Below are 24,401 nucleotides of genomic sequence, written 5' to 3' on the forward strand. Positions count from 1 at the left end.
GGGGCGAAACGGCGGTAACGGGGACGCAAAGCAGCAGAGGTCGGCTTGTGCCGTCACACTGCGTTGTGCGCGGAAATGACATGACGTGTTGGTCCAAAACGAGATGCACGCAGGAGGTCTAGCCTTCTCAATGCTAGGAAAGTCCAGATCGAATGGCAAAATTTGCAGGTGATGCACCATACCCAAAAAAACGGGAGGACGGCGAGCAAGGCAGGGGCCTTAAAGGTGTGAAGTTGGATGCCGTCGCACTTGGAGGCCTCGGTAGCCCCGGCTGACAATGTGACACCCTCGCCAGGGGCTCGTCCCTGATTCAGCCAAGGCTCTCGTGTCTTTTGTCGACCAACCTTCTCACCAGTGGGTAGGAAAGAGGGATGCTTTCGTGCATCCACAGCATCAGCTGGATGTTGCAAGGACACTTTCTTGCAAGAGCAGCTTGCGCCCGCTTCGGCCAGCCTCGAGGAGCCTTTGCGAGGACTGAGAAGGATGCTTGGAAAACATCTGGATATTTCCCCACTTCAGCCCCGGTCCCTGAAGCGCAAAACTCATCTAGCCACACTTTTAACCTCCCGCGGACCAAAAGTTGGTTCTCCCGCAGAGGTGATTTCTAATTTTGACATTTTAGGCCTGCAAATTGCAAGAACTCTGCTGAGCTATCAAGGCAGCCTGCTGCTAAAGCTGTCAACCCTCTCATCCTAGGGTAAGTTTGGCAGAGGTTTTTTTTCCCTCCCATGTCTGAAAATCCCATCTTTAAAGATCTCGTCTTTGGGCAACCTGGACCTCTTTAGAGCTAGAGACGGGGTGTGGTGGGTGCTTCCCTCTGCCGATGGGAGTTGCGCACGGAACGTCACGTCTGCATCTGTCCCGGGAATAAGCGGAGGCCAGGCCTTTCGCCACAGCCAGGCAAGTGGGGGAACGTGAGACTTCCACTCAAGCCAAGATCTAGCCAGGACCAGTGCCGAAGGACAGATCCCGTTTGCCGAATCCTCGGGAGAATTTTGCAGAGGATTCGGGAACGCGCTCTGGAAGTCGGTCTGGCTCAAGGCCGCATCGCGGCACCCTTCCCTCCTCCTGGCTACCAGAGAAGAGAGGGTGGCTAGCGACTCATCCATGGTCTGGAGGCTCAATGACACGAAATCCCGGCCACCAGAGAAACCTCGGTTGAAAGAATGGTGCCCCGTCAGCCCTGTGGCTCCCAGAGGGAAAATGACCTGCCCTCACGGCCTCAGGGGCAACCGGCGCAAAACCCCACCGGGCCCATCGCTGCACGCAAAGGCGGCCGGGGTGCGTGCATCGAGTCACAACTGCCAAGTTAGGACGTCACGCAAGCGAGACGTCTCGAGCGCATGAGGGCCGCTGAGATGCAAATCAGGATCTGCCGGACAATGTCGCGCAACCCCTTGGACGCTGGCGCTTGGCAGGGAGGCTGCCGGCTCACGCACTGGATCCAGAGCGGCTGGCAGTGGGGGCCGTGTGGAAGGTTTTCTGTGGCAAACACCATGCCGAGTGCCACGGCAACAGCTCAAAAGAAACGTTTACTTGGTCAGAACCACAAGCGTCACGGCAAACCTGAGATGATGCGCTTGTGGTCCTCCTGTCCCTGACGAGACCTTCGTTGGATGACCCCCCCCCGGCAGGGGTCTTCCACCTCGCCCCAGTCTTACTTCTTCTTCTTCCCCTTCTTCTTCAGAGAGCCCGGCCACGGGAAGCCACGGAACTCCAGGCAGGTGGCGGCATTGTGGGCGATGTAGTAGAGGTTGAGCATGGCTGCTGGGCTCAGAATATCCACTTCCATGACGGCCTTCTTGGGTTTCTTCCCAGCCTTGCCTTTCCCTTTTCCCGAGCCCTTCCCTTTGCTCTTGCCTCCCTGTGGGGTGGGAGCCAGAGATAAAACAAACACACACACACACAAAATCCATCTTGTAGCACACTACCAGGCTGCCTCTTCCTCAGGAACCTACACAATGGAGAGCCAGGTTGGTGTAGTGGCCAAGGAACCAGGAGACGGGGAGTTCTGGTCTTGCTTTAGGCGTGAAACCATTCTAGGTGACTTTGGGCCAATCACCAGGAGACAGTGAGTTCTAGTCCTGCCTTAGGCGTGGAAGCCAATTGGGTGACTTTGGGCCAATGACCAGGAGACGAGTTCTAGTCTCGCCTTAGGCATGTAAACCAGCTGGGTGACTTTGGGCCAATCACCAGGAGACAGTGAATTCTAGACCTGACTTAGGCACGGAAGCCAATTGGGTGACTTTGGGCCAATCACCAGGAGACGGTAAGTTCTAGTCCCGCCTTAAGCATGGAAGGCAATTGGGTGACTTTGGGCCAATCACCAGGAGACGGTGAGTTGTAGTCCCGCCTTAGGCATGGAAGCCAATTGGGTGACTTTGGGCCAATCACCAGGAGATGGTGAGTTCTAGTCCCGCCTTCAGCTTGATAGCCAGCTGGGTGACTCTGGGCCAGCCCCTCTCAACCCAGCCCACCTCACCAGGTTGTTGTGGGTGAAACAGGAGGAAGAAGTAGCATTGTGTATGCTTGCTGCCTCAAGTTACTTCTAACATAATCAAGGCTGGATCTAAATCAAATCAATAAAAACACAGAAATTGCCACTGGTGCATCTGGGAATTTCATGGTCCGTGATGGCCTCGCCCATCCTTGCATCTGGAAATCAGACCGGCTTAGAGCGATGTGACCCAGCGTGTCTAGGGGAGGCAAAGGGTGGCAACAGGCTGGGCAAAGCTGCCAATTAAATCCATTTAAATAGATGCTCATCGCACTGAACAGACCCCCCTTTAGCTAATCCCTCCAAGTGGCGCTTCAACCAGCGAGATGGAGGTGAAGGAGATGACCACTACGCCACATGATTGGGGTCCCTGGGGCCAAACTCGGTCCCTTACTGCCTCCACCTCTGCACGGCCGGGGGACGCGGGCATGGCTTCACCGCCACAATCCGCGGAACAGAGCGGGAGAATCTTATGCACCCCCCCAGAATGAATGCTCACAGATGGCTTACAACCATTCGCTTTAGTGACCATTCAAAGTAACAGCGGCACTGACTAAAAACTGACTTGCGACCCTTTTTTCACACTTAACGACCATGGCAGCGTCCCGGTGGTCACGCGATCCAAATTGGTAGTAGCTGGTTCATATTTACAACGGCCGCCGTGCCCGTGACGCGGGATCCCCTTTCGCGACCTGACTGGCAAACTCAACGGGAAAGCCAGCTCAGTGTTAGTAACTGAACCGCTGCAGGGGTTCACTTAACGGCAGCGAGGAAGGTCGTAAAGCGGGACCAGGCTCACTTGGCAACATCAATTTTGGGCCGAGTTGTGGTTGTCAGGTTGAGGGCTGCCGGCCTGCTCGGCTCTCTCCCTCACCCTGCAGCCAGAAAGAGCAATCTGATCTACCTGTCCCACAGGTGAGACCCGGGGAGGTATACCTTACCATACTGTCATCCTTTTATTGAGGTGAGCGGATGAGCATCGTGCCCGCTTTCAAAGAAAGACCACCGGATCGGATTCCAGACGCAGCAACTGCAGGCAAAAGGGGGTGGGGGAGAACAAAACAGGTGAGGCCTGTACGCACTGCGGGAAAAATAGTCGGATTTCTGATCGGCGATGACCGCAGAAAACCGCAGGGCGCACCCGGCACAAAATCGAGTTCCTTTTTACGCAGTATGGACAGCCCCATTACATCTTGATTATGAGGCCAGCCCAAGGAGGATAAAATGCAGACAAATCATTTCAAAAGCTAAAAGAATATCAAACACGCAAAATTAAATGTGTGAAGTCCTCACTTGACGACCGCAAGCGAGCCCAACATTTGCATTGCTTAAGTGGAACGGCGAAGTGTGTTCTGTCTCATTTTACAACCTCGCCCGCCACAATGGTTAAGCGGAGCGCTGGAGTTCTGAAGCTAAGCAACCCGGTCGTTAAGGGAATCCGGCTTCCCCCATTGAGTTTGTTTGTGGGTGGTCACAAAAGGGGATGCCGAAGGATCCCAGCGACACTGCGACATCATAAATACGAGTCGATTGCCAAGCATTCAAATATACATCACGTAACCACGGCGATGCTACCAACAGTCAAATGTGTGGAAATCAGTCCTAAGTCACTTTTTTCACTGATGTAACTTTGAACGGTCGCTAAGTGAACAGTTGTAAGTCAAGGACTGCCTGTATGCACATAGCCTGTGTAAAACCGCTTTGAAAGGGCTGTAAATAGAGTTATCTGCTGAAATCCAGCTTGTTCAGCAGAGGCCATAGCCGACTGGGGAATTCTGGGAGCCGAAGTCCACCCGTCTTAAAGGGACCAAGTTCGAAAAACTTTGCTGCACAGTCTCTCTCCCTCTTTTACGCCGAATCCCACTTTTAAATGACACCCTTTTTACCAGCTCAGTTCTCTTGCTCTCTCTTAGTGGCCCCCTTTCCCTACCAGGCTGCATCTCCACCAGGGCGACTTCGCAGGATAGGCTTATATACACTTAGGCTTATACACCGCTTCACGGCGCTTTACACAGGCCCCTCTAAGCGGTTCAATCAGCACATTGCCCCCCCTTCCAACAACCTGGGTCCTCGTTTGACCGACCTGGGAAGGAGAGAAGGCAGAGTCAACCTTGAGCCCCATCAGGATCGAACTGCTGGCGGCGGGCAGAATTAGCCTGCAACGCTGCATTGTAACCACTGGGCCACCAGGGATGGTTTTTCTCTGCCCAAATTACATCAGCGCCTTTGACCCGCGACTCTGGCTGGCGTTCCCTCTTTCTGATGCCAATTTTCCCCACAGGGGATGCCCTCCCATCGCCTGTGGGTCCACGACACCATTAGAGAGCCTTGGTGGAGCAGTGGGCTAATGCCTCCTTAAGTAACCCCAGCTGCCTGCAATTAGTGCAGGTTCGAGTCCCACCAGGCTCAAGGTTGACTCAGCCTTTGAGCAGTCTGACCTGGTCTGATGGGTTAGGGTTGGGGTTTTAAATACATCTTAATTATTGTTTTAACCTTGGGCATTTATTTAATCGCTTTTAACTTTTGTATCTTGTTTTTGTATTTATTGCCCTGTACACCGCCCTGAGTCCTTCGGGAGAAGGGCGGTATAAAAATATAATAAATAAATAAATAAATAAATAAATAAATAAATAAATAAATAAATAAATAAAGCCTTCCATCCTTCCCAGGTAGGTAAAATGAGGACCCAGATTGTTGGGGGCAATTAAGCTGACTTTGTAATAATGCCGCTTGCGGGGGGCGAAAGCCCTAATAAGCAGGCATATACATAGAATGAAGGCTATTGCTAAGCACATTGATTTGTGCTTAAATTGTAAGCCGCCCTGAGTCTTCGGAGAAGGGCGGGATATAAATGGGATTAAAAAAATAAAATAAAAAAAATTACACACATTATTTGCAAAATTGTCCCTCGCAAATATCTGGGCCCCTTCTTGAGGTTGGTTCCTATGAGCACCGTGAAGCGGGATATAAGTCTAAACGCTGTCGCTAGTAACCCAAACGGATCCCTCAAGTGGGGAGATTTTTGCCCAGTTGCTGGATGTCGCTTAGCCCAGAGGTCCCCAACCTTGGCAACTTTAAGACTTGTGGACTTCAGCTCCCAGAATTCCTCAGCCAGCCAAGCTGGCTGAGGAATTCTGGGAGCTAAAGTCCACAAGTCTTAAAGTTGCCATGGTTGGAGACCCCTGGCTTAGCCAGCTGCAGGGTGGCAATGACAACTACCGTAATTATTGTTAACAGGGCAGTTTTTCTTCCCCCTTGGTTGCGTTTTACCGTATTATTTTTAATTTATTCCCCCCCCCCCTAAAAATTCCAAGAGGAGAACCAGTTTGGCCTGCTGATTAAGGCAGAAACCGGAAGGTGCTGAGTTCTAAGTCCTACCTTAGGCATGAAAATCAACTGGGCGATTGTTGGCCCAGTCACGCTTTCTCAGCCAAGCCTACCTCACAGGGTCGTTGTGGGGAAAATAGGAGGAAGGCGTAAAAGGCAAAAGGAGGGAGGGAGGGAAGGAAGGAAGGAAACAAAGGAGGGAAGGAAGAGAAAAAAAAGGAAGGAATAGAATAGAAGCTGGAAGGGACCTTGGAGGTCTTCTAGTCCAGCCCCCCTCACACACACACATCTGGTCAAGCAGGAGAGCCAATACTATCTCAGACAAGGAAGGAAGGAAGGAAGGAAGGAAGGAAGGAAGGAAGGAAGGAAGGAAGGAAGGAAGGAAGGAAAAGAGGAATAGAAGAGAAGAGAAGCTGGAAGGGACCTTGGAGGTCTTCTAGTCTAGCCCCCCCCTCACACACACACACACACACACACACACAAGCAGGATAACCGATACCATCTCAGAAAAGGAAGGAAAGAAAGAAAGAAAGAAAAGAGGGAAGGAAGAAAGGAGAAGGAAGGACTGGAATAGAATAGAACAGAAGCTGGAAGGGACCTTGGAGGTCTTCTAGTCCAGCCCCCCGACAACCCGGCTCAAGCAAGGAGAACCTCTATACCCTCTCAGACAAGGAAGGAAAAGGGGGAAGGATGAAAAGAGGGAAGAAAGGAAGGAAAAGAGGAAGGAAGGAAGGAAAAGGAGGGAAAGAAGGAAAAGAGGAAGAAAAAGAGGAGAGGAAGAAAGGAAGCATCCCCTGAAATTCAGACAACACACTATAAACCCGGTTCCTCAATTCATCCACTTTCTGGGCCGGCTACACACGGGATGGAGAGGAAGCCTTAACCCGAGAGCCAGCCGAGCCGTCTAAGCAGCCGCGGAGTCAGAAGCGGGACCGCCAGCCTCCCCCGCCTCACCTGCCCGGGGTGACCACGACCCCGCGGTCCCCGTTCCCACGTGCAGGCGGGACACGCGTCGCAGGGCTCGCCCGCCGCTGCCCCTCCGCCGCAACCGCCGCAACGGACGCCGCGGTGGGCGGGGCTCCTCGCCAAGGGGCGGGGCTCGGAGGCTGCCGTTTGTCCCGCGCTTACTCTGGTTGCCATGGGGAAGGGGGCGGGCCCTATAACCTGTGGCTAAGCAACGAGCCTCCCGACTCGGGAGGGAGGGAGGGGGGAAAAAAAGGGGAAGGCCCGCGCCTGCGCGGTCAAAATTATTCTGGGACAGGGGTCTTCCAACTGGGTCCTTTGGTGACTCGTGGACTTCAACTCCCAGAATTCCTCAGCCAGGCAAGCTGGCTGAGGAATTCTGGGTGTTGAAGTCCACGAGTCATCAAAGAGCCAGGTTGGAAGACCAGTTTTGGAGGGGTTTTTTTGTAACCAGGTGTGTCCAACCCTGTCCACCTGACGACTTGTGGACTTCAACTCCCAGAATTCCCCCAGCCACCATAGAAGGGAGGGGGGGTTTGCTCTCTGTTTATTTACAAGTTTACATACAACCATCCAGACCAGGAGTCTTCAAACTTGGACCTATATGGTCCGTTTGTCAATTTCCTTTCTTTCTGTGTGATATTCCCAAAATGTTGGCTTATGATGGTGTAGTCAGAACTGGATCCTAACATGCATAAAGATGGAAGCTAAATCTTCTCTTAGCCTTTGCTTCCAAAACATATTGCAAATTCGCTGCATACCTCAGCAGCTTTTTTTAAAAAAAGGAGAAGCACCAAAGATGTTGCCACCAAGGTGGCTTGCTACACACACGATCCTATCTCCTATATCTAGTAGTTTTCCAGGACGCCAATGGCGTTTTAAGCATAAGGTTGTCCTTATTCCATTAAATCGACCTTTACAGAGGGTGGGGCAAGGAAGGAGGTTTGGCTGATCTGATAATCCGAATTTCAATATGGTTTTAGCTGCCTTGTACAGAGCCAGTTGCCATCTGGCACATTAATTTTACAGCTTTTTTTTTTTTTAGCCAACGTTAAGTCAAGACAGAAGGGGGAAAGAAGAATTGGAAGGAAGCAAAAATGAATTTCTACGTTTATTTTTGCTTTAAAAAACGCACTTGTAGATTCTCTTGAGGTTAATGCTTTACAGTATTCACTACTGTTTCAGATCCATTTAATTTCACAGTAAATTAAATCAACGTTTCAAACCAGAAAGCTCTCTTCTTGTAGTTTAAAATGCTCTCCCACTGTTACGGTGAAAATGCCGGTCCTCTCTGTGTGGGTAACAAATAATTTAAATATAATGAAATAATCCAAGGAATAAAACTATTTAAGAATAGATTTTTTTTTATTCTTAGTTATACCTTGTGCTTAGGATAATAACACACTTCCTTAAAAAATAACTTGCATTAGGAAATCGACATTTCTCACTCCGCCGGAATAAAAGAGAACCACTTGGTTTGGGGGATTTGGATGCAGAAAAGCAGCTATAAAGACAATTATTGTGCAGTGCCATATAGCAAATATTTTACATGCCACTACCATTTTTAAAATCACTTATTTTTCATTTCCAAACAAGGTAAAAGCAGCTCCTTAAACGTCTGCTCCGAAATAGCATTTCAAACAAAACAATGAGCGATTTTTTATTTTTGGTCTTTACGCAGGCGCTGTCACAGAATGGATAAAGTGCGCATCTGGTTTGCAGCCGTTTCAGTGAATTTTAAGCCCACATAATTTTCCAGGTGGCTAAATATATTCACTGCATTGGCTTATTTCTTTAGATAGGATGCCACATGTGAACGGTCTCTCTTGTGCCTATAAAACGCATTTGAGAAATGGACTTTCCGACGGGCTAGAATCCAAAAAACAAAAAATCCTCTTATTTGTATTTTAGAGAGAAATCTGTGCCATGCTACTAAGGCTGCGAATAAATTTGTCACGCACACATATAACCACACATAGCCATACATTCGAGCATGTCAGAAATGCAAGCGTGTTTGACTCTCGTCTTGTGCTCATAAACCAAGCTTTGCTTAGCGCATTCCCCCTTCTGCTCCTCCTTCCTATCCGTGTTTGTGGCATAAACACACGCACAAAGCATGAAGCAGTTCTTGGGGGAAACCCGCATGTTGCCGCTGAAGCGCAGGCTTGGGCACGTGCAAAATATCCTTTACGTGTGAACAAGCAAGCAAGAGGGCTGGCATGCTTTAAACACTGTCACTCCGCGGGAATAAAAGAGAACATGGGTATTAAGGGATCCGAATGCATTCCTGATAAGCAAACTATCAACATAACTATTGTGCAATGCCATCATATAGTAAATACATCGCAGGCCGCGACAATTTTTTTTTAAAAGCACACGTGTTTCATTTCCAAATCAGGTAAAAGCATTTTGTGCATTTTTGATTCGAAAAGGCGTCGGACCTTTTGCAAGCATCAAAACACTTTAATGGCAACGCTGCAATGCTTGGGAGAAATTCTGGCGAATCACGAATAAAAAGTTGGAAAAAAATGGCAGAGTGTTTATATATATATATATATATATATATATATATATATATATATATATATATATATATATATATATATGGATCCTTGGTTTTTCGGGTTTTTCCCCGCGTAGAATTAAAGGTGTAGGCGCAACGTTTCGATGGAATCCCATCCATCATCATCAGGCTTCTGTTTCCTTCTTCTGGGAGAAGCATGTGGCTGTTTGTTCCTCTTTTTTAAACTGCCAGAGGGGGTGTGTTCTGTGGAGGTGTGCTCTGATTGGGTAGGGGACCAAGTGTGTTCTGATTGGGTGGGAGTGTGTTTTGAATGGTGGGGGTGTTCTGATTGGGTGGGGGGGTTGTTCTGAGTGGATGGGCTGGTCTCAGCTGCCAGCTCCAGACCTGAGCTGGTGAGTTGTGCTGCTTTTGTTCGGCTTCGTGTTTGTGGTGGTGCCATGTTTTTATAGTGGGTGTCAGTTTGCTTATTGTGTGGTTTGGAGGGGTTTAAAGTGGCTGATGTTGCAGCTGTAGTTAGGTTTCTGTTTTGTGGTTGTGTGTCTTTATCGTTGTGGGTTCGGATTTGCTTTTTGAATGGTTGTGTGGTGGTGATGTCATGTGATGTTATCATGAGTTTGGGTCTGGTATCATTCTTGGTGGTTGGGCTTCGTCTGTCAATCAAGGCGGGTTTCCAAATGGCTGGTAGACGAGAGGTATCATCTCGTTTATTCATGCTGTGGGGGCGTTTTTCTATCTCAATGGCTTCTCTGATTATTCTGTTGTTAAACTGTTCAATTTTGGCAATAGTTTTGGTTTTTTTAAAATCAATTTCATGTCCCGTGGCTTCAAAGTGTTGGACCAGGGATGAAGTTTGTTCTCCCTTTCTGAGTGAGTTTTTGTGCTCTTCAATGTATATAATTTGCATGTCTCCCATATATTTGTATATATTGGAGATAACGCAAATGCCCCTAATTCACCCTTATATCCTGAAAAATTATTCTATGGATACCGTTTTCTACATAGTGAGTATCCTCAAAGGTGGTTATTAAAAACAAGTTGGGGGATTTTTGCCGGAATGTTTGATGGAATCAGCCATAGATTGTAATGAAAGAAGTGACCTAGGATGTCACTGATCTTACAGGTATGTTTGCCCAGGTATCTATTCATAGAAAATGAACCAACTTCTCAGAGGTGTCCAATCGTGGTCACTTTAAAGACTTGTGGACTTCAACTCCCAGAATTCCCAAGCCAGCATGGGGGAAGTCCACAAGTCTTAAAAAGTAGCCAAAGTTGGACACTGCTGATGTATAGAATCTCCTTCATTCAAAGCCACCGTTATAAGACCTTTATATATATATCATGGAACACTGATCAGGGAAAAGGATTGGAATAATAATCAATTTCTCTTTGCTTTGCTTACAGGCCCATAACGTTGAGGGGAAAGGAGAAGATGCTTGGAAAGGCCGAAGAATTCTTTTTACACCCTCTAGGGCAGGGGTCCTCAACCTCGACGACTTGTAGACTTGTAGACTTCAACTCCCAGAATTCCTCAGCCAGCTTAGCTGGCTGAGGAATTCTGGGAGTTGAAGTCCACAAGTCTTATAGTCGCCGAGGCTGGGGACCCCTGCTCTAGGGAGTTAATTCATTGTAGAAAGTCATCCGCGGATCAAACCCCCCCACACACACACACATCTCCTCTTTTCCGCCCACACCTAGTCCCTGTCGCCTGAAGCACCGAGTTCGAATCCCGTCACTGGTAACACAGCAGCTCTTCCCAGTGAATGGGCTGGGAGAATACTTCTCTCTCTAGCCAGAGTTCGTACGAGTACTGGAAGTCTTCGGGCAGTTCTAACTGTTGTCCCAGCACGCTCTGCAGGCAGTTGTCGACCGGACAAAATTCAGCATCCCGGATCTTGTCGTACCGCCGGCTATTAAAGGACTCGATGTGGGCTCGTAAACTGCATTCTTCCGCTTGGAAGTCCCAAGGGCGAGCATCAATATCTGCATGCGGAAAATACACAGGGGAGAAAAGAGAGAATCGTTAAGAGTTGGAAGGGGCCTTGGAGGTCTTCTAGTCCAACCCCCTGCTCAGGCAGGGGATCCTATTCCATTTCAGACGAACGGCTGTACAAAAGCCTCTATTGTTGGAGCACCAACAACTTCTGGAGGCAAAGCTGTTCCACTGGTTAATTGTTCTCAATGACAGGAAGTTTCTCCTTAGTTCTAGGTTGCTTCTCTCCTTGATGAGTTTCCATCCGTTGCTTCTTGTCCTGCCTTCAGGTGCTTTGGAGAATAGAGTAGAATTAGACTAGACTAGACTAGACTAGACTAGACTAGAATACAATACAATAGAATAGAAGCTGAAAGGGACCTTGGAGGTCATCTAGTCCAACCCGCTACTCAGGCAGGCTGTTCCACTGGTTAATTGTTCTAACTGTCAGGAAGTTTCTCTTTAGTTCTAGGTTGCTTCTCTCCTTGATGAGTTTCCATCCGTTGCTTCTTGTCCTGCCTTCAGGCGCTTTGGAGAATAGCTTGACTGCCTCTTCTATGGGGGCAGCCCCTGAGATATTGGAAGACTGCTATCATGTCCCCCCTCGTCCTTCTCTTCATTAAACTAGACAATTCCTACAACCGTTCTGGAGTGAAGCCGAGTTAAGCTTTGGTCCAGGTTTACCCCTTTGGGACAGCTGGAGGATTTCGGCCACACTCACCGTTGCCGTAGGCCCAGTCGTCATTCATGCGGTGACGGACCTTCTGATAGATGGCTGACATGGTCTTCATGTTGCTCTTTCTCCACTGGCGCCCGAGATACTTGGTCTGCATCTTCAGCAACTTCAGGACATAGAGCTGCATCATGGCTTGTTTCACCTTCAAAGCGCGCTTCAGGATTGGTGCAGACTTGAACACCACAAGCATCTATCCAGAGACCAGGCGGGAAGAAAGAAGATCAAACTTGAGAAAAGTACCGTACAAATATAGGCAAAAAGGACTGCCGAGCAAACACAAGGGGATTCAAACAGGCTAGTGCAGGGGTAGGCAACCTTGGCTCTTTTATGACTCGTGGACTTCAACTCCCAGAATTCCTGAGCCAGCCAGGCTGAGGGGAAAGGAAGAGGTTTCCAAGCTGAGCTGTGCTGGCTCAGGAAGTCTGGGAGTTGAACTCTATTGCCCTAATTCAGGGGTAGACAACCTTGGCTCTTTTATGACTCGTGGACTTCAACTCCCAGAATTCCTGAGCCAGCCATGCTGAGGGGAAAGGAAGAGGTTTCCAAGCTGAGCCGTGCTGGCTCAGGAAGTCTGGGAGTTGAAGTCCACAAGTCATGAAGGGCCCATAGTTCCCCCATGCTGGCTCAGGAATTCTGGGAGTTAGTGTCCACGAGTCATGAGGGGGCCATAGTTCCCCCATGCTGGCTGAGGAATTCTGGGAGTTGAAGTCCACGAGTCATAAAAGAGCCAAGGTTGCCTACCCCTGGGCTAGTGTTTCAAAAAAAGGGGACAAGAATGCAATATATTGTCAAGAGAAGAGCATCTTTGTGGTGGAGGATTGAGCTGTTAGGTCCTTTCGGTCTGAGCTTGGCGGTTTTCTTGCAGACATTTCAGGACCCAACTAGGTAACATCATCAGGGATAGAAGGGAGGGGGGCTGCAGAGAGGAGGAGGAGGAGGAGGAGGACTGTGGGATCCTGGGTGCTCTCTGAGCTTGGCAGTTTTCTTGCAGACATTTCAGGACCCAACTAGGTAGCTTGTAGTGATTTAAACCTGACTCCCTTCTAACACTGATGGTGTTCCCTAGTTGGGTCACGAAATGTCTGCAAGGAAACCACCCAGCTCAGAGCGCACCAGGGACCCCACAGTTATCCTCTTCCTCCTCCACAAACCTCCGACATTGATGATGTGACCTAGTTGGGTCATGAAACGTCTGCAAGAAAACAGCCAAGCTCAGAGAGCACCGAGGACCCCACAGTAGTCTTTCTCTTCCCCCCTCCTCCCCCTCCTCTTCCATAAATAAATAAATAGAAAACAAACAAATGCCTACATCTCCCGTCAAAACTGGGAAGGCCGAGAGACCTACCATCGTCCTCGAATGTTTCCACTTGGTCAGTTTGTTGAGGATCCTCAGAAGGTTGATGCAAGAGAAGAGATTTCTCCAGCAAAATTGGTTGTTGTCTCCCGTCTCCTTCGGAGAAGGAAAATTGACAAATTGCAGCATTCCACCGCCATGGTGTTGTTTTTTTACCCACAACCCACAACCAACTGCCTGAGCGCGGGGTTGGGCTATAAGACCTCCAAGGTCCCTTCCGACTCTTTTATTCTGTTATTAACTAACCTCACCAATGTGCAGGAGGTGATTAAATGACGGTGACTTACGAGACTTTCAGCACTGAGTTCTGGCAACTCATGGATGGTGTTAGACGGATAATCCAAGGTGGAAATGCTACAGGGAAATCAAAGGGGGGAGAGGAGGGAGAGGAGGAGGAGGAGAAGGAGAAGAAGAAGAAGGAGAAGAAGGAGGAGGAGAAGAAGAAGAAGAAGAAGAAGAAGAAGAAGAAGAAGAAGAAGAAGAAGAAGAAGAAGAAGAAGAAGAAGAAGAAGAAGGAGGAGGAGGAGGAGGAGGAGGAGGAGGAGGAGGAGGAGGAGGAGAAGAAGAAGAAGAAGAAGAAGAAGAAGAAGAAGAAGAAGAAGAAGAAGAAGAAGAAGAAGAAGAAGAAGAAGAAGAAGAAGAAGAAGAAGAACAGAAACACGTCAGTTGCAGGTTTGAAATGGCCTCTTGGGTTTCCAGGCAGATGGGAAGGCAAGGGTTTAACGCAGCCGGCACCTGTTTTTGGCGGTGATGTAGGACATGACATTCTGGTTGAAGAACTTCAGGATGAGCGGAATGCAGTTGGCGAAGACCAGATGCTGGGCAACATACTCAAACTGGAGGATAAGGAAAGGGAGAATGTCACAGGAATTTGAAAGAGGAGAGGTTTTTGTGGCTCAGGAATGGGCAGTGGGGACCTTGCAGACGTTTCATGACCCAACTAGGGAACATCATCAGTGCTAGAAGGGAGGGGGGTTTGCGGAGAGGAGGAGGAGGAGGAGGAGGAGGAAGAGGAGGAGGAGGAGGAGGAGGCTTGTGGGGACCCTGGTGCTCTCTGAGCTGGGTGGCTTTCTTAAAGACACTTCATGACCCAACTTGGGAATATCATCTGTTCTAAATGGGGGGTGGGTGGTTTGTGGAGTACAGGAGGAGGAGGTGGGGGGAAGGGACCAAGCCAGCCAGATTAGCAGCTTTTGCACAGCCGGTGCCCACATTTATTTACTGAATTATGATTTGTTTATTAAGCAAATGTACAGGCAGTCCTCGACTTAGGACCACAATTGAGCCCAAAATCGCTGTCGTTAAGTGAGAGATGTGCTAACTGAGCTCTGCCCCGTTTTACGACCTTTCTTGTCAAGTCAATCACTGTAGCTCTTCAGTTAGCAACACGGTCGTTAAGTGAATCCGGCTTCCCCCCGTGGACTCTGCTTGTCAGAAGGTCGCAAAAGGGGAGCACGTGGGGACGCTGCGACCGTCATAAATATGAACCGGTTGCCAAGCTTCTGAATTTGGATCCCGTCGCCACGGGGATCCTGCGCCGGTCCTAAGTGTGAAAAACGGCCCTAAGTCCCTTTTTGGGGGGGCCTTTTTAGTGAATTTGAACGGTTACTAAACGAACCGTCCTAACTTGAGGACTTGCTGTATTCCTTATGGGAAAAATCTGTTTGGTCCCCATCCTTTTCCGTACTTGTTCTCCCTCCCGCCACTGAGGAAGGATGAATACTGAGATACCGCTATCGATAAAACCTGTACACAATGCGAATAAAATAGCCATAAAAATGGAGGAGGGGGGGGCGTCATGGTCCCCAAGTGCCCACCAGGTCCCACCTGATAAACGTGGTTCAGCCGGAAATGCTTCAGGAGCAGCAGCAGCAAAGCCGCGATGCTCTTGACGATGATTTCTTTGTGCCGATTGACGTCGATCCCCAGCTTCATGCTCTGGAGAACAGTCACTCTGAAGCCCAGGAGAACAAAAAGATGAAAGATTAAAATCGTGGCCGCTTTATAAGACTTCCGGACTTCAACTCCCAGGATTCCCTAGCCGGCCTAGAATTCTGGGAGTTGAAGTCCGCAGAAGTCTTCAGATGGCTAAAGTGGGACATCCTTGGCCAGCCTGTGTTAGTCATATGATTACAGCCTAACTGGTTGGGTTGGCAATATATAAGCCATGATTTGTAATGTATTGTATCCCTTTAAATGTGTAATGATTGGTCAACGCTGTGTTCACTCAACGGCCATAAGAGGGAGCTAGAGACATAGCTTCTCTCTCTCTCTCTCTCTCTCTCTCTCTCTCTCTCTCTCTCTCTCTCTCTCTGTGTGTGTGTGTGTGTGTGTGTGTTTGTTACGTTCCTTGCTGATTGTTGTTGGTTGTGGTTTTACTACTGTTTGCTAAACCCCAAGAACTGTGTTTTTGACTTTTTGGACTGGTAAGACGACTGCGTATTGGATAACTCTTGAACTGTTGATATCTTCTCTGTACCTGGACTGTTTATTCTTGACTTCTGCTACTCCTAAAAGTAAAGTTTTTTCCCCCTTTTTTACACGCCTCAGTGTATCAGTGTGGTTGCTGTGCAAAACCTGACTACTCTCAGTACCACTTCTTCTGTGCATTCTCTTTGTTGGCTCAGGAGATATTCTGCACAAACCCTGTCAGACTGGACAAATGGCTGTCCGGTCTCTTCCCTCCAGTGATGGAGCATCCACAACCTCTGGAGGCAAGCAGTTCCACTGGTTAATTGTTCTCACTGTCTGGAAGTTTCTCCTTAGTTCCAGGTTGCTTCTCTCCTCAATGAGTTTCCATCCGTTGCTTCTCCTCCTGCCCTTCAGGTGCTTTGGAGAATACCCTGACACCCCCTCTTCTTTGTGACACCCCTCAAATATTGGAACGCTGCTATCATGTCACCCCTCGTCCTTCTCTTCTTTAGACTAGTTCAGGGGTAGACAACCTTGGCTCTTTTATGACTGGTGGACTTCAACTCCCAGAATTCCTGAGCCAGCATGGCTCAGCTTGGAAACCTCTCCATTTCTCCTCAGCGTGGCTGGCTCAGGAATTCTGGGAGTTGATGTCCACGAGTCATAAAGTGGCCTAGGCCGGGGGTAGGCAACCTTGGCTCTTTTAGGACTGGTGGACTTCAACTCCCAGAATTCCTGAGCCAGCATGGCTCAGCTTGGAAACCTCTCCATTTCTCCTCAGCATAGCTGGCTCAGGAATTCTGGGAGTTGAAAACCACAAGTCACAAAGGAGCCAAGGTTGCCTACCGCTGGACTAGATGTTCCCAATTCCTTGCAACCGTTCTTTATATGTTTTGGCCTCCAGTCCCCTAATCAAGGTGCTGGTAATAACCTATAAAGCCCTAAATGGCATGGGTCCGGATTATCTAAGGGAACACCTGCTGCCGGCATCAACTTCCCATTGTCCTGTGCGCTCCCACAGGGAGGGCCTTCTCAGGGTACCGCCAGTTAGGGAATGCCGGCGGGTTATTCCCAGGGAAAGGGCGTTCTCTGTGGGCGCGTCGGCCCTATGGAACCAACTTCCCACGGAGCTTAGGACCGCCCCCCGACCTTCGCTCATTTCGTAGGGACTTGAAAACCTGGTTCTTCAAGTTGTTTGGCCCAGACTGAGGGGTTTTAATTTAATTAATTTAATTGGGTTTTAGTTTAACTTCAGGGACTGTAATTTAATTAATAGTTTTAACTGATTTTAATTTTGTATGCTATGTATTTTAATTTTCCCTGTAAACCACCCTGAGTCCTACGGGAATAGGGCGGTATATAAATTTAAATAATAAATAATAATAAATAAATCATCTTTGTTGCTCTTCTCTGCACTCTTTCCAGAGTCTCAACATCTTGTTTACATCGTGATGACCAAAAGTGGATGCCGTATTCCAAGTGTGGCCTTACCAAGGCCTTGTAAAGAGATATTAACATTTCACGTGATCTTGATTCTATCCCTATGTTAATGCAGCCCAGGATTGCATTGGCCTTTTTGGCAGCTGCCGCACACGGCTGGCTCCTATCTAAGTGATTGTCCATTAGAACTACGAGATCCCTCTCACAGTTGCTACTATTGAGCAAGGTACCACCTACTATACCTATGCATTTGGTTTTTCTTGCTTAAATGTAGAACCTTACTTTTTTCACCACTGAATTTCATTTTGTTAGATAGCGCCCAGTGTTCAAGTCTGTCAAGATCCTTCTGTATCTTAAGCCTGTCTTCTGGAGCAGGGGTCTTCAAACTTGGCCCTTTGATGACTTGTGGACTTCAACTCCCAGAACTCCTCAGCCAGCGTGCCTGGTTGAGGAATTCTGGGAGTTGACGTCCAGAAGTCATAAAAGGGCCAAGTTTGAAGACCTGGCTGAGGAATTCTGGGAGTTGAAGTCCACAAGTCCTAAAAGGGCCACGTTTGAAGACCTGGCTGAGGAATTCTGGGAGTTGAAGTCCACAAGTCCTAAAAGGGCCACGTTTGAAGACCTGGCTGAGGAATTCTGGGAGCTGAAGTCCACAAGTCCTAAAAGGGCTACGTTTGAAGACCTGGCTGAGGAATTCTGGGAGTCGAAGTCCACAAGTCCTAAATGGGCCAAGTATGAAGACCCCTGTTCCGGAGTGTTGGCTATTCCTGCCAGCTTGGTGTCATCTGCAAATTTGATGAGTTCCCCATCTATCCCCTCATTTGGACCATTTATGAAGACGGCCTATTGTAGCCCTTGTAGAAAGGACTACAATTCCTTGGAAAGAGGACTACAATTCCTTCTCAAAGAGGACTACAACTTCCAGGATTCGTGCCAATGGATAAACTCCTCCCCAGGGGTCAGAGGTAGCACCCACCACATTGGGGTACTCCTGTAGCTTTTCTGGGGTGTCCTCCACTTACGGCATTTCCTCCGGCAATACGTCAGCCAGGATGTTGATGGAGTCCGTCTTGGCTTTTGATGTTGGGGCCGCAGCCAGCAGGATCTTGAGCAGAGCAATCTGAAGCAGGGAAGGAGCGTATCAACCTCAAACTAGCCTTCGGAACAGAGGCCTCCAAACCTGGCCATGTTTAAGACTTCTGGACTTCAACTCCCAGAATTCTATGCTGGCGGAGGAATTCTGGGAGTTGAAGTCCAGAAGTCTTAAAAGTGGCCAGGTTTGGAGACTCCCCAATAGTAACAGAAAACCTTTACAACCTGTGGATGCTGCAACGGTCAAAAGTGTGAAACATGGTCCTAAGTCACTTTTTTTCAATTCTGCTGTAACCTCAACAGGTCACTAAGTGAAGCGTTGTAAGTCGAGGACTACCCGTACACACATTTTTGATAAAATGCAGAAATCCACTGGAGAAATAAATGCAGGTAAGGTCCTTGGGACCACTCGCCGCACTTACGACCGTCGCAGGATCAAAATTTGGGTGCTTGGCTTTGTCTTTACGACACGTCACAGCGTCCCCAGAGAATGGGGGGGGAGGGGGGCGGCTCAGGTGATTCATATTTGCGACCTTTCCAGCCGGCCTTTGACCAGCAAAGTCAATGAGGGAAGCTGGTTTCGCTTAACAATGTGACTCATTTAACGACCGCAGTGCTTTCGCTAAACAGCCGTGGCAAAAACAGGTCCCCAAATCGGGTGTGACTCACTTTTGCAGTTGCTTAGTGAAGGAAATTGCGATCCCAGTTCTGGTTGTAAGTCAAGGACTATCTATAAAGAAGGAAATGTAGGCCCAGATATATCCAGATTTTTTTTCTGTTAAAGTTTCTGTCAGTCAAACGGTTCTGATCCAATGTTTTTCTGTGGGTTAACGGGCACCTGTCCGCGTAGAGCTGAGCATGTCTCTCTCTCTCTCTGTTTCGTGCCCAGGAGCTAACCATGGCAACTTCCAATACAGGTAAGTCCCCAACTTATGACAGTTCATTTAGCGACCGTTCAAAGTTAGAACAACACTGAAAAAGAGTGTTAGGACTGTTTTTCACACTTATGACCGTTACAGCCTCCCCAGGGTCACGTGATCGAAGTTCGGACGCTGGGCAACTGGCCCCTTAACGACCGGGTGACTAAGTTAACAACTGCAGCGGTTCCCTTGACAACGGTGGCAAGAAAGGTTGCAAAACGGGGCAAAACTCGCTTAACGTCTGTCTCACTTAGCAACGGAAATATCCTGGGAATATAAATAGGGGCCGATCGATCCTCCTAACTGTGATTGTGGCAACACCCCACAAACTTCACATCATATTGTGAGAATTGCCCCCCCCCCTCAAAGTTGCCGGGATCCCTGCAAGGGCTACATCACCCCGAAGACAGTGCTGCCCAATGGCTAAAGGATCTAGGCATCCGGCCATAGGTCCAGTCGCTCTGGCCGCTGCTGACGCTTAATTTTATTTCACAATTTTTATTCATCCCTGGCACTGTGTGTTTTTAAAATAACTCCCTGCTCTGGCAGGCCTTTCGAGGTCGAGGCACATTTTGTAGGTGGCTTCTCCCAATTTTATGCGCGGTGCTGCATTTTGCAAGGCCCCACAAAATAAATATCAAATAAAAAAGAGATAAAACAAGGCACAGGCCCGACGCTCACCATGTACTGTGGCAGGTTGTACAACATGGCCCGATAGAGAACCTCACAAGGCGTCTCCTGAACTTCCTCTTCCCCCTGAAGCGTCAGAACGGATGCAAAACAATCAGAACACAGCAGGAAGGGACCTCGGAGGTCTTCTAGTCCAACCCCTTGCTCACGCAGGGGACCCTATACCAGGGGTAGGCAACCTTGGCTCTTTTATGACTCGTGGACTTCAACTCCCAGAATTCCTGAGCCAGCATGGGGGAACTATGGCCCCCACATGACTCGTGGACTTCAACTCCCAGAATTCCTGAGCCAGCATGGGGGAACTATGGCCCCCACATGGCTCGTGGACTTCAACTCCCAGAATTCCTGAGCCAGCATGGGGGAACTATGGCCCCCTCATGGCTCGTGGACTTCAACTCCCAGAATTCCTGAGCCAGCATGGGGGAACTATGGCCCCCACATGATTCGTGGATTTCAACTCCCAGAATTCCTGAGCCAGCATGGGGGAACTATGGGCCCCTCATGACTCGTGGACTTCAACTCCCAGAATTCCTGAGCCAGCGTGGGGGAACTATGGCCCCCTCATGACTCGTGGACTTCAACTCCCAGAAGTCCTGAGCCAGCATGGGGGAACTATGGCCCCCTCATGACTGGTGGACTTCAACTCCCAGAATTCCTGAGCCAGCATGGAGGAACTATGGCCCCTTCATCACTGGTGGACTTCAACTCCCAGAATTCCTGAGCCAGCCACACTGAGGGGAAAGGGAGAGGTTTCCATGCTGAGCCATTGTGGCTGAGGAATTCTGGGAGTTGAAGTCCACGAGTCATAAAAGAGCCAAGTTTGCCTACCCCTGTCCAGTCTCTTCTAGAAAACCCCCAGTGTTGGAGTACCCACAACTTCTGGAGGCAGGCTGTTCCACTGGCTAATTGTCCCCACTGTCAGGAAGCTATGGCCTGGCCTAGACCATCCCAGACAGGTGACTGTCTACTCTCTTCTTCAAAACCTCCAGAGATGGAGGGCCCACAACTGGGAAGCGAAAAGGTGGACGGGGCAGCCTGCAGAAATAGTTACCAAAGAGATGGGGCGTTTCTCCATTTCTTCCTCATTCTTGATCTGCACTTCGGCCACCGAGATGTATTTGTGCTGAGGAGAAAGATGGGAAGAACAGGAATCGCGTAAAACAATGAAAATATTTCAGAGGAGCTTGAGTTAAAAGCCAACGACTCAACAAGAGTTTGAAAGTTTGAGTCAGTTTGGTCTGGTCTCGTGGTTAAGGCAGCAGGCTAGAAAGCAGGAGACGGTGAGTTCTAGTCCCGCCTTAGGTGTGCAAACCGGCTGGGTGACTTTGAGCCAATCACCAGGAGACAGTGAATTCTAGTCCCGCCTTAGGTACAAAAGCCAGCTGAGTGACTTTGGGCCAATCATCAGGAGACGGTGAGTTCTAGTTCCATCTTAGGTATGGAAGCCGGCTGGGTGACTTTGGGCCAATCACCAGGAGATGGTGAGTTCTAGTTCCATCTTAGGTATGGAAGCCGGCTGGGTGACTTTGGGCCAATCACCAGGAGACAGTGAGTTCTAGTCCCGCCTTAGGCATGTAAGCCAGCTGGGTGACTTTGGGCCAGTCACCAGGAGACAGTGAGTTCTAGTCCCGCCTTAGGTACAAAAGCCAGCTGAGTGACTTTGGGCCAATCATCAGGAGACGGTGAGTTCTAGTTCCATCTTAGGTATGGAAGCCGGCTGGGTGACTTTGGGCCAATCACCAGGAGATGGTGAGTTCTAGTTCCATCTTAGGTATGGAAGCCAGCTGGGTGACTTTGGGCCAGTCACCAGGAGACAGTGAGTTCTAGTCCCGCCTTAGGCATGAAAACTGGCTGGGTGACTTTGGCCAATCACCAGGAGACGGTGAGTTCTAGTTCCACCTTAGGCATGAAAAGCAGCTGGGTGACTTAGGGCCAATCACCAGAGACGGTGAGTTCTAGTCCCGCCTTAGGCACGAAAGCTGGCTGGATGTCTGGGGCAAATTAGGAGGAGGAATGTTTGAGGTAGGTCTGAGCTTGAGTTGTTTATAAAAATAATGAAGATGGTCCATAAGGAAATAAAAATAATAGAAATAAAATGTCCCCAAACGCTCAGCAGACTCCTGCCGAGCTCTTAGAATCTCCACGGGAGGAAAGCAGAATTCACAGCTAACGCCAAAATGTTTCTCACACCGTTTCTCAACCTTGCCCGCTTTCAGATGGGTGGACTTCAACTCCCAGAATTCCACAGCCAGCTTTGCTGGCTGTGGAATTCTGGGAGTTGAAGTCCACCCATCTGAAAGCGGGCAAGGTTGACAAATCCTGGCTTATATTGCAAAATCTCCACCTTACCTCTTTCAGAGTCTTCACACTTTCATGGATCGGGCACGGCAAGCCTGCTAAGGTGTCGGTGTCTCTACAAGGGGGATCGAAAGACGCAGGGAGGAAGAACAAGGAAAAGCGAAGTTAGGAAGCAAATATATATATCCTTTCTTCTTCCGGGGTGTGGATCTTGTGCCGATTGGCGTTTTTTTTTTTTGCAAAGCCGCCTTTGCGAGAACGGTTTTATCCGCCGATCCTTCCTTTCCGCTTGGATCAAACTGCAATTTGACAGACAGACTCTTGGAAAACCAGCCGGCCAAAGTGAACGGAGAACACGTGGAACGTCGAAATATTTCGCCTGCTTTTAACATGGGGCTATTCCACAAAGTGCTGTTTGAGCGCCCCGGGTGGATAGTCCTCTAGATAACTAACACACACACACACACACACACACACGTTTGGAGTTAGGCAAATGTGCTGGAATGACAATATCTGGGAGCGGAAGAAGCCGGTGAAAGTGGAAGAAAGGAGTGCCAGTTACGAACGCTGTCGGTTTGCAAAAAAAACCGAGCGCGTGCGAGAAAATAGGCAGATTGGCGTATCTTTGTAGAACGGTTACTAAACGGCTGAGATCCTGGGTGCTCTCTGAGCAGGGCTGTTTCCTTGCAGACGTTTCGTGACCCAACTAGGTAACATCCTCAGTGTTGGAAGGGAGTGGGGGTTTGTGGAGAGAAGGAGAAAGAGAAGTGAGGAGGAGGAGGAGGGAGGAGGAGGAGGAGGAGGAGGAGGAGGAGGAGGAGGAGGACTGTGGGTCCTTGGTGCTCTCCTAGCTGGGTGGTTTCCTTGCAGACGTTTCGTGACCCAACTAGGTAACATCCTCAGTGTTGGAAGGGAGTGGGGGTTTGTGGAGAGAAGGAGAAAGAGAAGTGAGGAGGAGGAGGAGGAGGAGGAGGAGGAGGAGGAGGAGGAGGAGGAGGAGGACTGTGGGGTCCTTGGTGCTCTCCTAGCTGGGTGGTTTTTTTGCAGACGTTTCGTGACCCAACTAGGTAACATCCTCAGTGTTGGAAGGGAGTGGGGGTTTGTGGAGAGGAGGAGAAAGAGAACTGAGGAGGAGGAGGAGGAGGAGGAGGACTGTGGGGTGCTTGCTGCTCTCTTAGCTTGGTGGTTTCCTTGCAGACGTTTCATGACCCAACTAGGGAACATCAGCAGTGCTAGGAGGAGGGTGGGTGGGTGGGTTAGGGGGGCGGGGTTTGTGGAAGGGAGGAAGAGGAGGAGGAGGAGGAGGGAGGAAGGACTGTGGGGTTCCTGGGTGCTCTCTGAGCTCTCTCTTTATATCCCAGGGACTTGCCCGTTCACCGTTGGACCTGGAGGGTGTTCGTTCCCAGAAAGTTATTTTACACCTACCAAAAGCCAGCTACGAACCCTCAGACATCGCATCCAGGTGCGAAATTAAAGCGCCTTGGACACCCACCACCACCACCCCCTTTGCAGAATCGGCTCAAAGCTCTGAGGACAAGACCCGGGTTTTCCCATTCAGCCGGCAACGCATTTAACCCTGACACGTACAGTAAAGGTTGTACTTAGGAGGTCAAAAATGTCCCTCGGGGGCCGCCATCTACTCACCGCCCAAGCGTGAATCCAATGAATTTGTTCCTGCTCGTCTCCAGGAAGTGTTCGATGTCTTTCTGTCTGGAAGAGAGAGGGAGGGGAGGGAGGGAGAGAGAGGAAGGGAGAGAGAGAGGAAGGGAGAGGGGAGGGAGGGAGGGAGGGAAGGAGGGGGAGAGAGGGTGAGGGAAGGGAGAGAGGGAAGGAGGGAGGGAGGGAGAGAGAGGCAGGGAGAGAGAGAGGAAGGGAGAGGGGAGGGAGGGAGGGAGGGGGAGAGAGGGTGAGGGAAGGGAGAGAGGAGGGAGGGAGAGAGGAAGGGAGAGAGAGGAAAGGGAGAGGGGAGGGAGGGAAGGAGGGGGAGAGAGGGTGAGGGAAGGGAGAGAGGGAAGGAGGGAGGGAGGGAGAGAGAGGAAGGGAGAGGGGAGGGAGGGAGGGAGGGAAGGAGGGGGAGAGAGGGTGAGGGAAGGGAGAGAGGGAAGGAGGGAGGGAGAGAGAGGAAGGGAGATGGGAGGGAGGGAGGGAGGGAGGGAAGGAGGGGGAGAGAGGGTGAGGG

General features: G+C 49.5%; 2 protein-coding genes and 1 long non-coding RNA gene across 3 annotated transcripts in view; 1 reads left to right on the forward strand and 2 right to left on the reverse strand.

Annotated features, from left to right (window-relative positions):
- Window positions 1–24,401, forward strand: part of LOC310642465 — a 477,812-nt gene that overhangs the window by 116,173 nt on the left and 337,238 nt on the right. The window lies entirely within an intron of this gene.
- SMKR1 (small lysine rich protein 1) lies at window positions 1,515–7,037 on the reverse strand. The gene is made up of 3 exons (XM_083366188.1): window positions 6,779–7,037; window positions 3,439–3,527; window positions 1,515–1,864 (listed from the first exon to the last, which is right to left on the reverse strand). Exons 2-3 carry the CDS (start codon window positions 3,439–3,441, stop codon window positions 1,658–1,660), a joined length of 210 nt encoding a protein of 69 aa, XP_083222314.1. The 5' UTR covers window positions 3,442–3,527; window positions 6,779–7,037; the 3' UTR covers window positions 1,515–1,657.
- STRIP2 (striatin interacting protein 2) overlaps window positions 10,556–24,401 on the reverse strand; it is a gene marked incomplete at its 5' end in the record, with an annotated part of 20,786 nt that continues 6,940 nt past the window's right edge. Inside the window, 11 exons of the mRNA XM_083366579.1 lie at window positions 10,556–11,291; window positions 12,002–12,206; window positions 13,362–13,466; window positions 13,658–13,724; window positions 14,106–14,206; window positions 15,198–15,324; window positions 18,245–18,342; window positions 19,916–19,990; window positions 20,976–21,047; window positions 22,274–22,337; window positions 23,867–23,932. Coding sequence (XP_083222705.1) covers window positions 11,041–11,291; window positions 12,002–12,206; window positions 13,362–13,466; window positions 13,658–13,724; window positions 14,106–14,206; window positions 15,198–15,324; window positions 18,245–18,342; window positions 19,916–19,990; window positions 20,976–21,047; window positions 22,274–22,337; window positions 23,867–23,932 — 1,231 coding nt within the window. The 3' untranslated portion in view covers window positions 10,556–11,040. The remainder of the gene's footprint in view (window positions 11,292–12,001; window positions 12,207–13,361; window positions 13,467–13,657; window positions 13,725–14,105; window positions 14,207–15,197; window positions 15,325–18,244; window positions 18,343–19,915; window positions 19,991–20,975; window positions 21,048–22,273; window positions 22,338–23,866; window positions 23,933–24,401) is intronic.

The sequence above is a fragment of the Vipera ursinii genome (genome assembly GCF_947247035.1).
Source record: "Vipera ursinii genome assembly, chromosome: 6".
Classification (NCBI taxonomy): domain Eukaryota; kingdom Metazoa; phylum Chordata; class Lepidosauria; order Squamata; family Viperidae; genus Vipera; species Vipera ursinii.